The sequence below is a fragment of the Equus przewalskii genome, chromosome 2 (genome assembly GCF_037783145.1).
Source record: "Equus przewalskii isolate Varuska chromosome 2, EquPr2, whole genome shotgun sequence".
Taxonomy (NCBI): Eukaryota; Metazoa; Chordata; class Mammalia; order Perissodactyla; family Equidae; genus Equus; species Equus przewalskii.
The window spans coordinates 30,124,060-30,143,048 of record NC_091832.1 but is presented as its reverse complement, the minus strand read 5'-3'; the positions used below and the strand labels follow the sequence as shown (position 1 = coordinate 30,143,048).

At 57.1% G+C, this 18,989-nt stretch overlaps 1 protein-coding gene across 2 annotated transcripts in view; it reads right to left on the bottom strand.

The window, feature by feature from the left end:
• Positions 1-16,349, bottom strand: part of RUNX3 (RUNX family transcription factor 3) — a 62,776-nt gene extending 46,427 nt beyond the window's left edge. Inside the window, exons 1-2 of one of the 2 annotated variants that reach the window (XM_008532790.2) lie at positions 16,210-16,349; positions 15,897-15,962 (exon numbers count right to left, since the gene is read on the bottom strand). In XM_008532790.2, coding sequence (XP_008531012.2) covers positions 15,897-15,954 — 58 coding nt within the window. In that variant the 5' untranslated portion in view covers positions 15,955-15,962; positions 16,210-16,349. Of the gene's footprint in view, positions 1-15,896; positions 16,085-16,209 lie in introns of those variants that run through there. The other variant, XM_070597595.1, reaches the window with a different exon arrangement.
• Between the last annotated feature and the right edge of the window lie 2,640 nt (positions 16,350-18,989).

Below are 18,989 nucleotides of genomic sequence, written 5' to 3'. Positions count from 1 at the left end.
AAACAGGGCATCTGGGATCCACCCCAGCTTGGCCTGACTGGGCATGAAGTTGACTCTCCCATCCTCCAGATGCTGCCCTGGGGAGCTGTGGGCTGTGCAATCCAGAGGGGAGCAAAGGCAGACCCCGCCCCATTACACCTGCTGCCTGCTACCCGACGGAGGCACAGTCCTGGCACCACTGGGAAGCACTCACTAAGCTCTGGGCAGCCAGCTCCTGCTGCCGGTCCTGACTCCAGGAGTGCCCCGGGAGGTCGCTTGCCTCACCCTCTCCCTCTGTGAAATGGGAGAGCAAGGACTCAGAGCACCTCCTGGGCTTGTGGCTGCTTGAGCAGAGCAGTGGTGACGCTCAGCGCTGAGTCAAAGGGAGAAAGGACAGTGACAGACGAGCCACCTCGCCACAGCAGCCAGTCTGGTTTTGGGGGTTGGAGGGGGCAGGTCTCAGTCCCAGGCTGGGCTGGGAGGACCTGACAGCCTCAGATGGAGCCTGGCCCCCAGCCCTGGCAGATGGGAGGCTATTTTTTAACCCACCCCACAGGAAGAAGAGGCCAGAAATGAGTTCGGGGGTTAACCCACGTCCCTGGGGACCCTTCCTATTTGCATCCTCTTTCCCCCACCAGCCAGGGAGCCACGTGGACTTCACCTGGAGCTCCCCGGAGCCTTCCAGAGCTCCCAGAAGATCAGACTGTTGGAGCTGGAAGGTCCCTGAGTGGTCCCCATGTGATGGGGGAGGAAACTGAAGCGCAGAGAGGTGTGACCAGGCCTGCCTTCCTCCATGCACTCCCTGCTGGGCACGTCTGCCAGGCTAGGCCGTGCCCTCCACCTGCACCTTTGGGGGTGACCCTGGGCAGGCCTCTCCCCTTTTGGCCTCAGTTTCCTCACTTGTCAGATGATGGCTCCCCTCCAGGTATCTCTGAGACCTCTCCCAGCTGGAAAACCTCCTTCTGAGTTAGGGCCTCCACTCCATCCCGTCAGTCCTGGGTTCCCATGAGGCCTCATCCCTCCAGAAGCACCGGCCCAGCGACAGGCCAGTGGCGGGTGTCTGGGGACCCCCAGGAAGAGGAGGGACTTTCTGGTCAGAGAAGCGGGGACCAGCCTGGGTAGGGGCAAAGCAGCTTCCCCCTGTGGCCTCCCTCAGACCACACCACCAGGTGTCCCTTGGTCCCCACAGGCAGGGGTTCCTGAAAAGTCGATGTCTCTCCAGTGGGTGCAGCCTCTGACATGTGTTTGCCTGTGTGAGTGTGTGTGTGTGTTCACACGCACATGGTAGGGGTGGGGTGAGTGTGGAGGTTGGTGGGCACACAGGCCTAGGGGCCTAAGGTGGGGGTGTGACCAGACTTTGGTTGCTGAGCTGGGGCAACTTGTGACAGAGGCCACACCACACTCACGGATCCCAGCCAGAACCCTTGGCTGGTGCTGGTCTAACCCAAGGAGGGGATGCACCTGGGGGAGGGGTGCATGTAGGGCAGGGGTGCATGTCAGGGAGGGTACAGGACCCAAATGCTGTCGGGGCCTCCAGGGAGCTGGGACCCCAGTGAATCCTTGAGGGGAACTGACTCTGACTTGCCTCCTTTTATTTATTGTCCATTTACAACAATACTGCTAATAAATAACGTTAATTGAATCCCCTCACACAACACATTCCTGCCCCTGTGTTACAAGTCATATGAGCGCAATGAAAAAACTTGGAAAATACAGAAAAACACAAAAAACATTGAAGGCTGAAATCTTAGAGCCAGAGGGAGTCGCGTGGGCCTCCTTGAGGAGGCAGGGGTCTGCGCGGCTTCAGGAATCGAGTTGATTCTCACGTACTGAGCATTTCCCGTGGGCCGCGGGTGGAGCCGAGCACTTTGAATATTACCTTACTTCTCTGAACTGTTGTTCTCCCATTGTACAGATGAGGAAGAGGGTGAAGGGGAGGTTAGCATCTCCCTCGGGGAGTAAGCGTCAGAGCTAAGATGTGAACTCAGGTCTGGCGAATTTGAAAGTGCAAAACCTCCCAGGGTCCCAGCCGCTGGGCAAAGCGTGTTTACTTACTCATTCCTCTGGCAGGACGGACCCAGCACCTCCCATGAGTCAGGCTAGCTCAGCACTGGGGTCTTGGCTGTGAACACCACAGGTGAGGCCCTAATCTGAGCTCCCAAATGGCCACAGACTGAGCCCCAACCTGGACCACCCCTTGATCCCGAGTCCAGGCTTTCACTGACTGAGCCATAATCCCACCTGCTCCAATCAGCAGGGACTTCTATGAGCTTTTCATCCACCAAGGTGTGTCCCAAAGCCAAGGCCAGGTTCCCACCTCACCAGTCCGTTGTCCACGTGGGCACAGGGGCCATCAGGAGCCCACCCACCACCTCAGGCCCACTGCTCTGGGCAGAGCCTCCCTGGGGCAGGGTCCTGGCCCAGCCAGGGGGCATAGAAGCCCAGCTCCCCTCTTGCGCTTGGCCGAAGGGTGAGCCTCGGCTCAGAGTGTCAGGCCACCTCGGGAGTCTGAGCTGGTGTGCACCCCCGAGCTGCCCCAGGCACCACTGCTGAGCTCTGGGTAGCCACTGTGGGGGGGCATCCTTGTCCCCAAGGCCTCAAACTGGGTGACTTCCAGGAGCCCGGGGGAGCACTTGCTTCCTCCTCTCACTTGGAAAAAGCAACACTTGGAAAAAGGCAGGGCTGGGCTGGGCTCCGTCTCGTCTGCACCACACCTCTGGGGGCCCCGTGTGTTCCCCTCGATCCTCAGGCAGGGCCAGCTGCCTAATCTGCGGGACCCAGTGCAAAATGAAAACACAGGGTCCCTGACGAAAAGCAGGAAAAAAGCATTTTCCTTTTTTTGCAATCTCTCTTGAGCTGTCATGGTGTTTTGTTTTTGCTGTTTAATGTCACACTTACTTGGATGGGGATTCTCGTGGTGTGAGTGCAGACCGTCACAGACACCCAGGCCCTGCCCCAAAACTTGGTCCTCCTCCTGGCTGTACTCATGCGCAGGCCCCGCCCGCGGGGGGGCGGCAACGGGACTGAGCCCAGGCCCCAGGTCCCTGAGCAAGCCCCACTGTCCCTCGGACCTTACTCACAAAGCGCCAATCCAAAGATAAAATTACTACGACTTTCAAGATGGTAACTGCAGAGCCTTAAACCCAAACGCAGGCCCCCTAGAGAGCTTGGAGCCCTGTGTCCCTCTGAGAAGCTGGCCCTGACGGAGGGAGGGACCCAGCTCAGATGGGAGGGTCGGCCGCCTGACTCCCATCCCAGCAACAAAGCCCCTGGCATGCAGGGGTGCAGGGGCCGTGGGGGGGTGTGCGGTCGAGCACACGTGTTCAGGAGCCGCCTTGCCTGTGCTGGGCTGTGCCCAGGGGCCACCCAGCAGCAGTGGGGAGCAGAGCCTGGGTTCAAACCCACCTCCACCGCTTATAAATTAGGTGAACTTAGTGACTTCACCTCCCTGGGCCTCACCTTCCTCCTCTGCAGAATGGGGACAAAAGCATTGACCTCCTGGGGTTGTGAGAGAGCAGTGACGTATAGAACGTGCTGAGCCCGGGACTGGTGTATAGTTGGTTTCAGAGGTGACTCAGGGCAGAGGAATGGACCCCCGACAAGCACGGGGGTCCATGAACAGGGCAGAGGCGTGTCTGCGTGCATACCCCTCACCCCACGAGGGGACCTAAGGGGGAATTCTAGGGGATTTCTGCGGGATGCCCAGGGCAGTAGGTTCGGGGCATGATGCTGGATCAAACAGAACCTGCACAAGGTGGGAGGGACCCCTGGGAGAGCTTCGGGGCCCAGGGAGAGGAGCCCAGAGGGAGAGGCCCCCGCCGAAGTGGTCGGAGTGCTGTTATGAGAAGGGCGCCTCGGGCGTCTGCCAGATGGAAAGAAGCCCTTTGCGCTTCGCGTGGACCTGGCCAGCCATACCATGTCGGCCTGGCTTCTTGGAGTGCTCTCCGAGCTCACCTTGGCCAAGCATCCCCCCGAACCCCACCCCTGTGCCTCAGTTTCCCCAACTATGCATGGGTGAAGGAGAGGACCACCATACATCAAGCACCTTCTGAGTGGACCGTGCCCTCTGTTTTGCAAACCTCCCCTCGCTTGGTCCTCCAATGATTACTGGCGCATTTCTCAGACGAGGAAACTGAAGCCCCGAGGAGGCAGTGACCCACCAGCCTGAAAGCGGCAGAGCTGATTCTGACTGGCCGGGCTCAGGGCAGTGCCACCAGCTCTTCCCAGGAGAGGGGCCCAGGGAAGTCGAGGGATGTTCCTTGATCCAGGAAAGCCTGGATTAACTCACAGCGACCCTGCTGTGGTGACGTGCACAGGCTCCGGGTGCAGGCTGCCTGGGTTTGAACCCCAGCTGGGTGGCCTTGGGCAAGTGGTTTAACTTCTCTAGGCTTCAGTTTCCTCATCTATAAAACAGGCTTAATAATAGCATTTGTTTTGTAGGGTTGTGAGGATTTCGTGAGCGGAGACGTGTAAAGTGCTTCGTGCCCAGCATGCGGTAGGAGCCGTGTAAGTGTTTACTGCTGTTACTATAACTAAGAGTTGACTTGTCATCATTTCTATTTTCTAGACAACTGTGCATTTATTAATTCCAATTTTGTACTTTTCCTTTTTTATTTAGGATCCAGCAAATTTCCCTTTCAACTCTCATACAATTGCCTAGGTCCTTGAAAAGAGAATTCCCCGCCTGCACAGCACACCTGTAGCCACGGTTGGCTTAATAGCTCTCCTGAGGGCAGCTTTTCCCAAAGTGGTCTCTGCAGCACTCCAGCCCCTTCGAGAAGCCTACGTTTGTTTGCACATCAAAGGCTCTGAAAAGTCCTGCAGTAAACCCTTTGTTGAACATCGTTTGATGCAATCACTCCCAGTCTTATCTGGTCATAGAGCCCCCTTTACTTCTGCTCAACAACTGATCACATACGCCGAAGACACATTGAGAGACGCCCCCCTCATTTCCTGGTTTCTAGGAAATGGTGAGTAACGCCCTCACAGAGACAAGCGGTTCCACCTCTACAGAAATCATCTCCAGTAACTCGCTTCCATCGCTCAGCTGGTCCCCCCGCGTTCTCACCTTCATTGTCTGATTCAGTCCCGACAGCAACCTGAGGAGGTCAGTGGCGTCAATATCCCCATCTTACAGATGAGGAAATTGAGGTTCACAGAGGTTAAGTGGCCACACAGCCAGTAAGTGGCAGATCCGGGAGACAAACCCACAGTGTCTGATTCTAAACCCCACATTCTTTCTTCTGCACATTGATAAGAAAAATAAAAATAGATCTCATTCTGCCAGGATCAATCTTCCCTGGGGATATGCTTTTAGAAATCTAAAGTTTTTTCCCCCCTAATAGCAGTGAATATATTAAAAACTTAAAATCTTCAGTAGCTTTTTTCTGATTACAAAAGCAATCCATGCTTGCTGTGTATAAGACTTTCCAAATATTTGAAGTTGGAAAATGAAAAATTCCATAATCTCACCCCAAGAGATAACCTGGGTTAACAGTTGGTGTATATTCTTAGATCTGCAGGGTCCAACAGGTAGCTATTAGCCACACGTGGCTATTTACATTAAAATAATTAAAATGAAATAAGACGGAAGAGTCGGTTACACTAGCTGTGGACTGGGGCCGGCACATTTCACGTCCTCCATGTCCACCTGAGGCGAGCGGCGGTCGGATCCGTCAGCACAGACACGGAGCGTCTCCACTACCACACACGATTCTATTGGACGGCTCTGCTCTAAACCCTTCCTGGACACATCTTGACACATGTGCACGATGGTTATTAACATCCCGGGTGAGGTTCCTGGATACGTCGTATGTCTCAGGATGGCGCCGCCCATGGAGGGAAGAGACCCTCTAGAGGCAGAAACCAGACACCGGGGAAATAGTCTGGAAGGAAATACACCGAGTGATAACGGCTTTCTCTAGGTGTTGAAAGCACAGAGTTTGTTTTTAAATTTCATAGATCCTTCAGGCCATCTACAGCATAAAATGCAGGTAGAGTGGGGGTGTTGGGTGGATTCATGCTTTCCCTAACGTTCTAGCTGGTTCTAAAATCTTCAGGGTATGATCTCGCCTAAGGCTTAATTCATTATTATTATTTTTAAAATTGTGGACGCATGAAGAGTGGAATCCTGCACAAGTCAAAGGAACGAAGCACGAAAGAAAGAAAGGCAGACAGAGGTTTGTTTTCAGGCCCAGGGCTGTTCTGGGCAGGGTCGGCTTCCTGGGCATGCAAGCCGCGCCGTGCACAGGGTCCCTTGCCTAGAAGAGCCCCACGCTTGGTTTAATGTTCCTGTGGTCGCCGTTTTGAAATTCTCAATCATTTTTATTTATTTGTTTTTTTGGTGAGGACGATTGGCCCTGAGCTAACATCTGTTGCCAATCTTCCTCTTTTTGCTTGAGGAAGATTGTCGCTGAGCTAACATCTGTGCCAATCTTCCTCTATTTGTTGTATGTGGGTCGCCACAGCGTGGCTTGATGAGCCGTGTGTAGGTCTGTGTCGGGGATCTGAACCCGTGAACCGCGGGCCACTGAAGCGGAGCGCACAAACTTAACCACTATGCCACCGGACGGGCCCTCAATGATTTTTGAACAAGGCTCCCTGCTTTCTCTTGCACTGTGCCCTGCAAACTGTGTCGCCTGCGCTGGTCCTGGGATTCTCCCCAGGATAGGTCTCATTTTGACTGCTCTGAACCATCGCCTTGTCCTTGTCAGACCACAGACATGCCCATCCATGGAGCCCTGTACGTGTCTCAGAACAAGAGTGTTTCGGCTGCTCAGATGTATGTCTAGAGAGTGATAAAAATAGGGCTCTGAGCGGGTGCGGGAGGGCCTCTGTGGTCTCTGTTCACACACGTACATGAGCTCAAAGCGCACGTCTACACTGGCCTATTTCAGAGAGCAGCCCGGTGCATCCGGGATGCTCTGCCCCACATCACTGCCCAGCTCGGATCCTGCCTGGACCCCCGCTGCCTTGAAGGCCATGCTCAACCTCCAGGCTGGGCCCACCTCCTCCCCAGCCTCTTTCCCCTCAACCTGTCCACAGGACCCACAAGCCTTCCATCTCCACAAAGCCCTCCCCACATGGTCCTCCTTCCACACCTCTGCACGTGCCCTTCACTCTGCCTGGACCCCCAAGGTTCCTTCCTTGCTGGATCTACCTATTCTAAACCCAGCTCAGATTCCACCCTTTCTGGGAAACCTTCTTAGAGTATTTGAGAAAGGCCTGAAGGTGCTCTGGTTGCATAGAGGAGGATATGAGTCACTTTGTCTGGAGGAATCAGGAAGGGCTCCATGGAGGTGGTGAGCCTGGACCTTGAGGAAGAATAGATGTCTGCCAGGTAGAAGAGCAAGTTTTGTCGGGCTGGCTTTGATGTTAGCCAGACCTTGGTGTGAATCTGGGCTTTGCCAGTAACTAGCTGTCTAACCCTGGGCGAGTCACTTCCTTTTGCTGAGCCTCAGTTTCCCCATCTGTAAAATGGGAATAATAACAATAACACCTACTACATGGGTTTTTGTTGAGATTAAGTGAAATGAGATACATTTGCAAAGGAATCTCCGCAGTGCCTGGCACTCAGTAAGTCATCGACAAACCAGGTTCCCCTCTCCCTTCTTCGCTGTGCTCCTCCTCACAAATGTCAGCTTCAGCAGGTGCCCCTATCGCTCTGCTTACTCATCTCTGCCATGGAGGTGTGATGCCCAGCCCCCAGAGCTGTGATGAGGATTTAATGGGGGAAGAGGAGCGTTTATAGAGGTCCCAGAAGATTCTGCATAGAGAGGAAGGGCACAGAGGGGTGCTGGCCCACCTCCCTGGGACATTTTCCTGAGGCGAATCTTTCCACGTGTCACTAGAATGTCAGCTCCAGAAGGGCAGGCATCTTTGCTATTTTGCTCATTCCCTGAATCCCTAGTGCCCAGAATGGAGCTTGGCATGCAGGCGATGCTCAATAAGCGTCTGCCGAATGATCAGCGGTGCCAACTTGCCCACATCAGATCCCGAGTCCTGGGTACCAGGAATGTGAGAATCCAAGGAAACCAGCCCCACCTCTCCAGGGAAACCTCTCCTGATCGGGGCCACGGCGCAGACCACAAGCATTTCCCGAGTACCTGCTGTATACACGCTCTGTCCAGCCCAGGGCAGACCCTTGCTCCACAGCCTGATAGGGCGGGGCTGGGGTGGAAGAGGACAGACGCAGCAACTTGGCAAGAGGAAGAGAGAGGAAGGATGGCCTGTGGGGCGTTGGCTGGGCAGGAGCAGGCTGACCCGGCTGCAGCCCGGGCTGACGGGAGGCCCAGCCCACCTGCTCCTGAGAGGGCGGGGCTGCCTCTTCCTCTTTTTCTCTTTGAAGAAAAAAAAAGTTTCCCCCCTATACCTACAAGTAATATACTCAATGTTTAAAAATTGGGGAAATACACAATCACCAACAGAATTAGAAATAAAGGCTCCCCACCACAATTGCCCCTATAGCATTAACTATCCCATTTTAGTGTTTTCCTTCCAGTCTTTTTTCTAACGTGGCCTTATTCTCAGAGGTGGCTTCTTTTTCCTCTTAGGAAGGGATATGGCTGACCTGTAGGGGAGAACCAAGCTCTCCCCATGGGCCCCCTACACCCCTAACGTGGGGCTCCCTACTCCAGCTGTCCTGGAGCTGACCTACGACACGAGGGGGCTCAGAGCCTCAGGAGAACTTCTGCAGGTCTAACCCCCTGCCCTGCTTCCTCCGTGGGGGGAGTGGTGGGGGGAAGAATTCAGGTTCACTGAGGGAGGTTGGAAGGGAAACCCTCAGGGTGGGGGCACTGCCTGGAGCCATGGGGTGTTGGTCCTCAGCCACTGGGCACCCAGGCGAGCTGAGTTTGGGGCAGGGGCATGACCAAAATGGACCTCTCCTCTCCTCCCGCCCTCTCACTTCATTCTCTTCCATGCGAATGCCCTGAGTCTTCCTTTCTCTCTTAATCCCTGGCTTGCTCTCCACCAGCCACCTTTCTCCTCTGAACACAGGGGAGCGGATCAGGCAGACTCACTGATGCTGAAGTGTGCGTGGCCAGAAGGACTCTGCATTTTAAAAAGCCCAGATGAGCAACGCTTCCTGCCAAAGGCGCCAAGTGCTCCTGGTGGAGTTTCAGCCCTCATGTCACACATCGAAGGGTGTTTTGGGGGGGCTGACTCTGGTCACCCCTGCATATCGTAAGTTATGGGCATCCGTTCTGTCCGCCCACGTGTAACTCAGAACCTTTTGCCAAAAGCACTTTTCCCAGACGTGAAAGAAAACCCCAAAGAGGAACCTGAATGTTCACACCGCCGGGCCAACTGGCCGCGATTAGACGCGGGCGCTCAGGCTCTCCCCACCGAGCGTTTCAGAGAACAAGCCAGACGGCCCAGGGGGAAGTGAGGGAGACACTGGAAACCTCTCAGGCCGGTCAGTCATTGGTTCGTTCGTTCGTTCATTCATTCATTCATTCATTCATCCATCCTTCCTTTCCTCCATCCATTTAGCAAGAAACACCGAGCGGCTCCTGCAAGCCTGACCTGCTCCCAGGAGCATCCCTCCCAACAACCGGGGGTAGGGGTGAGTGGGGACAGGAGCAGGGTCTGCCCGAGGCCTGGAGGGGAGAAGGAGAAGGTGAAGGGCCTGGGAAGCCTCCTCAGAAGGGGCGGCCATTAAACTGAGGCTTCTCCACCCTGCTCAGAGTCAGACAGATTCTCTCGCCCAGGAGGAGGGGAACATTAAAGAGCAATAACTTCTGGCACGTATGGAAGGCTTGACTCTGCCCTAGGCCCTGGAGGAAGCACATGATATACATTATCTCATTAAGTCCACCCAACAAGCTTTGAAGTGGCTACTGTTTGTTCTTCCCATTTTAAAGATGAGAAAACTGAGTTCAGAGAGGTGAGGCACTTCGTCCGAGGCCACATAGTGAGGAAATGGTGCCTCTGGGCCTCAGCCTGGGCTTGTCACCACATTTTATGTTGCCTCCTCCCCAAAGAGCGCCCCCTTCTCCACCCCCACCCCTGGGAGCCATTGACAAAGGGCCCGACAGTCCCTCTACAGTCTCTCCATGCTCACCCCTCTCCAGCGCTGAGAAAACCAGATGTGGGAACATCTGCCAAGTGGCACGTGATCAAACCGGAGGCACAGGCGAGGGTGTGGAGCCCATTAGGAGGCCGACGGTGCTGGGCGAGAATTCACTGTGTACCAGGTGCTGTGCCTGGGCTTCGGGTCAGGGGCACATTCACTTTTCCCAACCTCCCTTGAGGTCAGAGCTCCCAGCCCCATCTTATAGGGAAGGAAACTGAGACTCTAAGAGGCGAACTGACGTGCTGGGTGTCCCTGCTACCGAGCAGCTTAGGCCTGGCCTGTCTGACTTGTAACTCTGTGCAAGGCAGATGGTTGGTCCCCAGGTAGCCGAGCAAAGCTGATTTTCCCACTGCTGAATTCAACCTCACGCAAGCCCACACCCCTCTTTGGACCTCAGTTTCCCCACCTATACAGTGAGGAGGGGCGCTCTTTTTGTGCCAGCTCCAACACTCTACTGGATTGGCTCGCTGTTCCTGATCCCTGTGACTTTTTTAGGTATGACCGGGGTCTCACTCCCAGCCCTAGTCCCACAGTTCCCATGGCCCCACTGCGCTGTCTCGGGGGGCTTCCTCCAGGAGGTGCTATTTCAAGGCTATGATGGAGGGCCCAGGCTGCAAATCCACTGAAAGCCAAAGCTCTCCCTCCCTCCCTCCCTTCCCTTTACTTCCACAGAGGAAGGCAGGCGACTCGGCACTGAGGGGGGCACCGAGGCTGGCCCTGGGACCGGAACCTCAGAGGAGCCCAGGGCTCCCTGGTGGCTGCAGGTGGTCCCTGGAAGACTCTTGACAGAGGGGGTGTTTGAGCTCAGTCTTGAACACTGAGCGAGGCTCCCCAGCACCAGAGGGGTGCACGCTGGGTGGTGGATCTGAGGAAGGGTCTGCGGACGATGCATCCCCAGGAGACAGGAGTACGGCCTGCTGGTTCGGCTGCACCCTGGACCCTGAGCCCAGGCCTTGGTTTCCCCGCCCGTCAAGGAGTCTAGACTGGCTCAGAAGCAAGGCTGGGATCAGAGGACGCTGCTCTCCCCCTGCCTCTCAGAGCCTTCTGGAAGGTCAGGTTTTCAGGCCTTCTTGCTCAGGGGCATCCCTCTCTGGGCCCCCCTCCCCTGCGTAAACTCCCCACCCTCTCAGGTAATCCAGCAAGCCTCAGCTTTGATGCGGCCACCTCAAGGCCGCGGCGTCAATGGGCCCTCTATGTGACCGGTGGGGCCGCTGGGGGCCGCCGGCCGCCGTCGTGGGTGCGGGTGAGGGCTGGACACACAGTCCCACTGTGTGGGGCCGGCTCACGCCCGCCCAGACCCTGTGGCCGGTGGGGGGCTCCCAGGAATGCCCTTCCAGCCTGGGGGGCACTTTGGACAGACAGGGTGGTCTGGGAGACGGGTGTGTACAGGGCGGCCCGGGGAGCCGCCGCCAAAGGGGCCCAGCAGACGTGGCGCCAGGCGAGCGCCATGGTGGGCGCGGGACGGCTGGCGGTCGGTCGGGTCATCGCCCAGTGTGGCGGGGGAGGGGGAGGCTGCCGTGGGCTCAGGGCGACCAACTGTCTTGGGGTGCCTGGGATTCGGGACTCTTAGGGCTAGAACTGGGAGAGTCTTCTGCTGTTGGCCACTGCCCAGAGCTCAGGACAGGACAGTGACCGACCTCTCCGGTCTGGGCAGCTTCCTCCATGTCCAGTGACCTCTGAGTCAGAGCATCCGGGCTAGACCTGCCCAGGGCCATCGTGCCCACCCCTGGCCTCCACAGGGGCCTGCCTCCTGCCTGAAAGACCATTTTCCACTTCTCCCAAGGGAGGAGCTGCCGGCCTACTTCCCAACCACTGCCAAGGGGCACCTCGGCTGGACAGTCGAAGCCACACAGGCTGGCCTGTCCTAGTCACCTTCTAGCATCCCAGTCTGCACCATGCCCTCCAGGCATCCTGGGGGGCGCCCGGAGCCATCACACTCTCTCCTGCCTTCACACCTTGGCCTAGGCCCTTCCCTCTGGCTGGGACGTCCTGTCCCCCTTTGTCACCTCCTCACCCTGCAAGATGTGGGTGGGGAGGTAACACTCCCCCACCTGGAGTGTCACACACCAGCTAGAGTGTCACTTCTCCAAGACTAGTTCTCTCTTCCCCAAGGTGGGCCAGTGCCCCTCTTTGATCTCCCAGCCCCCCGTTCTTCCCTCCACTCCATTTATCACACCCCAGGGCAGTTTTCCGTTTAGCCATCTCTTTCCACATCCGACCACGAGCTCTTCAAGGGCCGAGAGCCTGGCCCAGTCGCCCTGGTGCCTGAGCTCCTGCCACGAGGCCAGGCTCACAGTCATGAGAAGAAGGAAGACATTAGCACAATGAGCACTTACTCTGTGCCAGGCACCCACTCACTTGATTCTCTCCAGAGCCCTGTGAGGTCGGTGTAACCATCACCCCCATCTTATAGATGGAGAAACAGAGGCACAGAGAGGTGAAGGGACTTGCCCCAGGCTGCACAGTTAGGGAAGGGCAGAGTCAGGACTCGAACCCTGAGAGTCTGACTCCTGAGCCCAACCCTGAACCTCGAAACTCTACTCCTCGACAAGCTTTTGTGAAATTACGGAATAAATGAAAACTTTTGCGTCCCCAGAGTTCCCTAAATCCTGCATGTGGCAGTTTAGGCTCATTTCCTCCAGTTTCCTCCCTGAGTGGTACCCTCCCCCACTCCCTCCATGTCCTGGGGAGAGAGCTTTTGCCTGTCGGGGTGCAGAGAAGGGCCTCATGGGATGGATTCAGAAGAGGTGCTGGCCCTCAGTGGAGCTGTGGGTGGGCATCCTCCAGGCCATCACCCGCATTTGTCACATGGGGAAACCGAGGCCCGGAGAGAGGAAGGGCCTTGCCCACAGTGACCCAGTATGTCCAAGTCACAGCCATTAGGTCTCAGCTTCCCCATTTGTCAAGGAGAGAATAAATACCCCTCGTCCTGCCTGGGAGAGTCCTTGGAGACGAGATGGAAGGACGGAGAACTGCTGAGGGACAGGGGCACGCCTTCCATCTCAGTGTGAGGGATTCTGCCATCAGCACGCCAGCTCTTTGTGTTAAGCATTGCCCTCTTCTCGTCTGCCCCTCGCCCTCAACTGCAGAGCGGGGGTCCAATACCTCCCCACCTTCTTCTCCACAGTGAGCTGAGAGGAACTCTGGAATGGGGAACCCAGGTGTTTCAAAGCTCTCTGGGCGTGGCGGTGTCCTGAGACCCACCAGTTCCATCCCATCCTGCGGAGGGTCGTGGGCCGCAGGCCTGGAGTTCCTGCTTGCACAGAATCCAGGGGTTCTGTGAACTTGGGGGGAAACACAGGACATCTTTCCCTTTACCAACATCTCACAACGTCTGAGCATCTTTTTCCACAGTGATTTTGTCACTGCCAGAAATCATAGCTATTCTTCGGTCTCATCAGGGCTGTCACAGATCATCCTGAAATGCTCACCACAGCTGTTACCGGGGCCTCTGCGAGGTCTTTTCACTCAGTGGGTTAGTACAGGGGCCATGGCCACTATCTCACAAACTTGCTTTTTTATAGTTTGATAACTGTGTTTCCATAGATTTGGTTTCTTTTGCGGTTCTTTGGATTTTGTTTTGTGTCTCTAAAAATGAGATTCTAAGAAGCGGTCTGTGGGCTTCCTAAGTCTCCTGAACGGTCCCTGGCTCAGAACAAGGTAAGAACCCTGCACCGGGCAGCATGGAGCAGAGCTCTGCAGGACCCAGAGGCTGGGGACACAACGGGCAGCTGCAGCCCTCGAGCCCCCAGGGGCAGAATTTGGGAGACAGCCCCTGAAGGGAGCACGCTGTAAGTGGAGCACCGGGAATAGAACTGGGGAGGAGAGAGGGGGCCGGACGGCATGGACAGGACCTCTCCCCAGAAGGGCAGGCAAAGCCTCGGACCCCAGACCCCGAGGCCTCCCCACAGATCCCAGCTGACAAGGCACGTCTGCATCCCTGTCCACCAGCAGTCAGCCCCTCTGCCCAGTGGCCTCCTGTCTGGGCTCACGCCGGGCCCAAAGCCGCCGGCTCTCCTCTCCCTCTCCCTTCATTTCCCTGTCGGCCAGCGCCAGGGCTCTGTGGCATCAGGAGCCCATTTCAGGAAGCCGGCCCTGTAGGATTGTACCCCAAGCTTCCTTTGTTTTAAACCTACATTTCTGCATCTTGCTCTTGGAGGGAGAAATACAGATTACAAAGACCCAGCAAATGGTTTTTATAAACTCTTATTTTCTTGCCACAGAACTGCCTTTAATTAGCTCTGAGGGCTACAAAGGAAAGAGTGTTATAATAGGAGCAGCTTGAAGAAGGAGCCCACAGCTCGCGGCTCCCGGACCCTGGGCTGCTGCTTGTCACCAGCCACCACCAGGTTGGGTGGGAGCGCCCCGGCCACAGGGACAGTAGACCCGTTCTACCCCCACCCGCCAGTCCCCGACCGCAGCCACACAGCCTGCCTCAGCTTCTCTCCAGGAAGGAGGAACGGGTCCCGCTCTTAGACAATCCTTTGCAGAAAACTTGCGACAATAAGCACCCAAATGTGCCTCAGTCCCTGCCCAGAGCTGGCCCCCAAGGACTGGCTCTAAGTCACCCTGCTAGCCAGTGCGGGGGGGGGGGGGGGCAGGCAGATGAGCAGAAGGGCAGACAGACATTCAGACTGACTTCTGCATCTCAGTTGACCACCTCAGCCGAGAAAGGGTAGCCCCAGCTCCTAAACCTCAGAATTCTAGATTCCAGTCATCCCCTCTGTTCTGGAGCAGAACTGGGCCCATGCACAACCCAGAGGCACTGCCCTCATACACAGTCCATTCCCAGCCTCAGACAATCCGGATGTCACAGCCAGAGGTGCCTCTGTTTGGGGCACAGAGAGGTTAAATAACTTTCCTAAGTCTGCTCAGCAAGGTAGACACCGAACTGACACTTGGGCGCAAGGATCTCAGGCACCACAGCCCCCTCTGGGCTCTGGCTGGGGGGTCGGGGAGAAAGCAGCAGGGAGTTGCCTGAGGCCAGGCTCCATCAGCCCTGTGGGCCAGACAGAGGCAAGAAAACCGTCTCTTGAGTTCCAGCCTCCATTGGAGGTTCCCACTGGGGGATCCTGAAACCCTATCTCTGTCGAAGGGCTCAACCCAGCGGTCCGGATCCCTCCAGGCCGCAAATAGAGATAAAAGCCGCCCAGGAACACATTCGTCCCCCCCGTGACCAAGTCCACAAACCTTGGCGAGGCCGGCTCCCCCCACGGCCCTCCGGCGTCTGTGCGACCCGGAGCTGTGCAAGTTCCCAACCAAAGCTTCCAGCCTTCTTCTCCTCCCTCTGCTCCCGCTACCCCAGGGATCACTCGGAGAACTGTGGAGAAGGTCCCCAGTGGGATCTCAGCCGGGTGCAGCCTGGCCCCCCGCCTCTCCACTGCTCTCGTCAGAAGCCGGCCTGGCTCTGGGAAAGCTGAGCATCTCTCAGAGCCTGTGTCTGCCTGAGCCCAGGTGGAGGGGTCAAGCTCTCCGGACCGGCTGGAGGCTGGGGCTGCAGGGCCCAGGAGCCCCGTTAGTGAGGCAGGAAGCCACGGGGCACAGGGACAGCCCCCATGTCCTCTCCACCCTAGGACCCCCTGAAGTCTGGCCTTTGAGGTCTCGAGGTCTTATGGTAGCCATTGCCCCCACCACCAGGTGAGGGTAAAAGTCCCACAGAGATGTCCCACTCCAGGCGACCACGGAGACCCCCAGCCCTTCTTCCCACCTCCACTGGATTTAGGCAGACAGGCCGTACACACGAAGGCAGCCAGGCTGGCCGGTGGAGGGACGTGGCCCGCGGCCTGGCCACAGTTCCCCACCCGGAAAGGCCAGCCCAGGGCCCTGGGCAATCGTTACTCACCACGGATGAAGGTCGGCGAGTAGGTCGGGAAGGAATCGAAGATGCTGTTCGATGCCATGCCCCGCTCTGAGGAAGGCAAGAATTCAGCCCTTCAGGGGGTTGGATTGGGGTTGACTTGGCTGGCTGTTGTTTTATTTTTTCCTAGCTACTTTTGAAAATAAAGTGGGGGGGCGGTATGGCTTTTTGTTTTTTTTGTTTTGTCTCTGTTTTCTCCCCCTACTGCTACGAAAAAGAAGAAAGGAAAGAACGCGAGAGTGTGTGTGTGAGCGAGAGAGAAAAAAAATCCCCAAGGAAAGTAAGTTTCTGTTTGTACCCAAGAATTTGGATTCCCGGTCCCACAGGAATGTCTGGCCACAAATTTTCAACAGAAGCGTATGCAGAGTGTATCATTAGATGGCGGGAAGGGGCCTTCGGCAGCCAGGGCGGAGAGCTCGCAGGGCAGCAAGAGCAAAGCCAGGCCCAGCATCAGAGCCACCGGGAATGAATGAATGAGGCTCACCCCCCGGCGGAGCCCAGGCCCCAGTGGGTGCGAGGGCGGCCCCGGGGGTGGGGAGGATCGGGAGCCAACCAGCTCCCGCGCAGGGCCCGAAGGCGGTGAGGGCCTGGCCTTGTGGTTCTGTGGTTGAGGGACTAGGCCTTCACAGTGTCAACCCAACCTCAGCTCACAGGATGCAAGAAGCCAGCTCGCGGCCTTGGCCCATTGGCTGGGCTGCGGTCACCTGGGCCGTGATGTCACGGCCTCTTAGAAGATCTTGTGGCTGCCTCTCTCTCTTTTTCGGAAAAAAAAAGAAAGAGAGCGAAGAAAAGTGATGGCTTTTATTTGTGGGGCTGGCCTCAGCACGCGGCCCAGAAGCAGAACTGAAAGCAGTGTGTCTGGGGGGGCCCGGGCGGTGGTTTGGATGCTGGGGAAGAGTCCTGAATTCAGGCCACTGCTGGCCTGGGCAGGCTGGGAGTCCCACAGGGCCCTCTCCCTGCCCCGAGCCCAGGGCCACCAGCGGGCAGAGGGCTCCCCTCCATGCCCCAGCCCCGGGCTGTGGCGGACACCCTGCCATTGTCCACCACTACCGTTGCCAGGAGAGGCGTCCACATGTGTGGCTGGATGGCACTTCAGGGGGATTTTATGGGAGTTGGGATTAAGGACAAATGGGAAACACATGAAGCGGCATCGCCAGCGCTCATGTCCCCCGGCGGCCTGCCCACCAAGAAAGGCCTTCCTCCTGAAAGCGGGTGGCACAGCCCGACCAAGGGGCCCTCTGTAGAATTTGGGTTCTGAGGCTTGAGCCTGTCACTCAAGGCCCTTTTTGCTCATTTGCCCTCTGGTGCATCATCCCCTTGGGATTCTCTGTTCCAGCCTAACGTGCCTGGGCTTTCCTGCCTCAGGACCTTTGCTCATGCTGTTCCCCTCCCAGGTGCCCTTTGTCAGCCCCTTTTTGAATCCTTCACGTCCCAGAGGGTTCAAGCTCAGAGGGACTCAAAAGTGGAAAGGATGCAGACGATGACTCAACTCTATACTTCTGTGTTCCCAGAAGCCAGGTCAGGTGTCAGGGGGAGCACGGTGGCTTTGACCATTTCTCTCTCAACCTCTACTCTCCCATTTCACTGCTCAGACCACTGAGGCCCAGGACGTCGGAGTCAGCCTGTGCAGGTCAGCCTCTGACTCACCAGCTGGGGCCTCCGCCATGACACCACAGCGCCCTCTAAACTAAGTCCTGAGGCTTCAGAAAGCCCCCTGCAGCCGGAGCACTGCCCTGGCCTCTCCCAGGGAGCCCAGGCTTGGGGCTGGACCAGCAGCAGCCTCGGACGCATGGTGCTCTCTGCTGCCAACAGGGAGCCGGAGGGGCCTCCGGGAAGAGGAGCGGCTCGTCTCTGCTCACAGCTGCACTGGGTGGCCTGGGGGCCAGATGCCCTTGGAAACCCGCTGTCTGCGCCTCCTCTGGAGCCTGGGAAGCTCAGGCTTCTGTCCCTGAGTGGAGAGTGGGTGGTGGGAGGGGCTCTGATTCGCCCAGGGAGAGAGCAGGTTTCTGGGGAACCCCTCAGTGCCCCGGAGTCAGACTCGAGTTTCATTCCCAGCTCTGCTCTCTCCAGCTGCAAGACCGTGGGACAACCACTCCCCTTCTCTGGGCCTCAGTTTCCTTCGCTGTAAATGGGGATAACACCTTTCTCAGAGGGACAGGCAACTGGGTAGGGGCACGGTCGATGTTGGTTTCCTTGCCTGAGTCTCGGTGACGTCATTTGGGCTCCACTATGAGTAAGCTCAGGTAGGGAACCCCCACAGTCACAGAGGACAGACGGTCCCCACCGTAACCATCAGCTGGCCCAGTCTGGGCAGGGCCGTGGGGGTCAGGGGCACAGGTGGACCTGCCGAGGCGCCTTGGCCTCCTGGTTGAGTTCGGAGCATTTTGGAGTCTGCCACGTTGTGACATAGGTCACAGAGGGACACAGCTGGGAAGAGCCCCTTTAACAGAAGTGGAAACTGAGGCCCCCAGGGGGCAGGGACTCACCCCGTGAGTCAGTGGAACCTGGGCGCCTGCTTCCCAGCCCAGGAGTTCTTTCCACTCTGCCAACACCACCTCCAGTTTCTGACATACCACCCTACGCAATTTCCACACGTAAGAGCAGGCCCCCCATGGCCCCCAGAAGTCGGTCACCCTGAGGGCCTCTCCCCACCGGAAGCCGAGTCCAGGCCCAGGACCAGGAGGGGCGCAGCGGGCTGTGTTGGACCAGGGCGCAGCTGCACATCGGGTGGTTTAATACATTCCTGGGGCAATGTGGCCAGCACTTGGTGGGCACCAGGCTCGGTCCTTCCCTCAAGAGGCTTATAATCTCCACACAGTGCCTCAGAAGCCTGGGCCAGACTTTGAACGAACCCCTGGAGGCTGCCTGGGGGAGCAGAAAGAACATTCCTGAAGCCTGACTTTGGTCCTTACGAGCTGTGAGATGGGCAGCAGGCTTCACTTCTGAGCCTGCTGCCTCACCTGTGAGGGAGGCGGTACCCACTGCCCAAAACTGCAGAGAGGCTTACATGGGAAATGACCATGAGCGTGCCTGCCACACTGCAGGTGCCCCGTTCCCGAACTCTCGCTCCTCAACTTC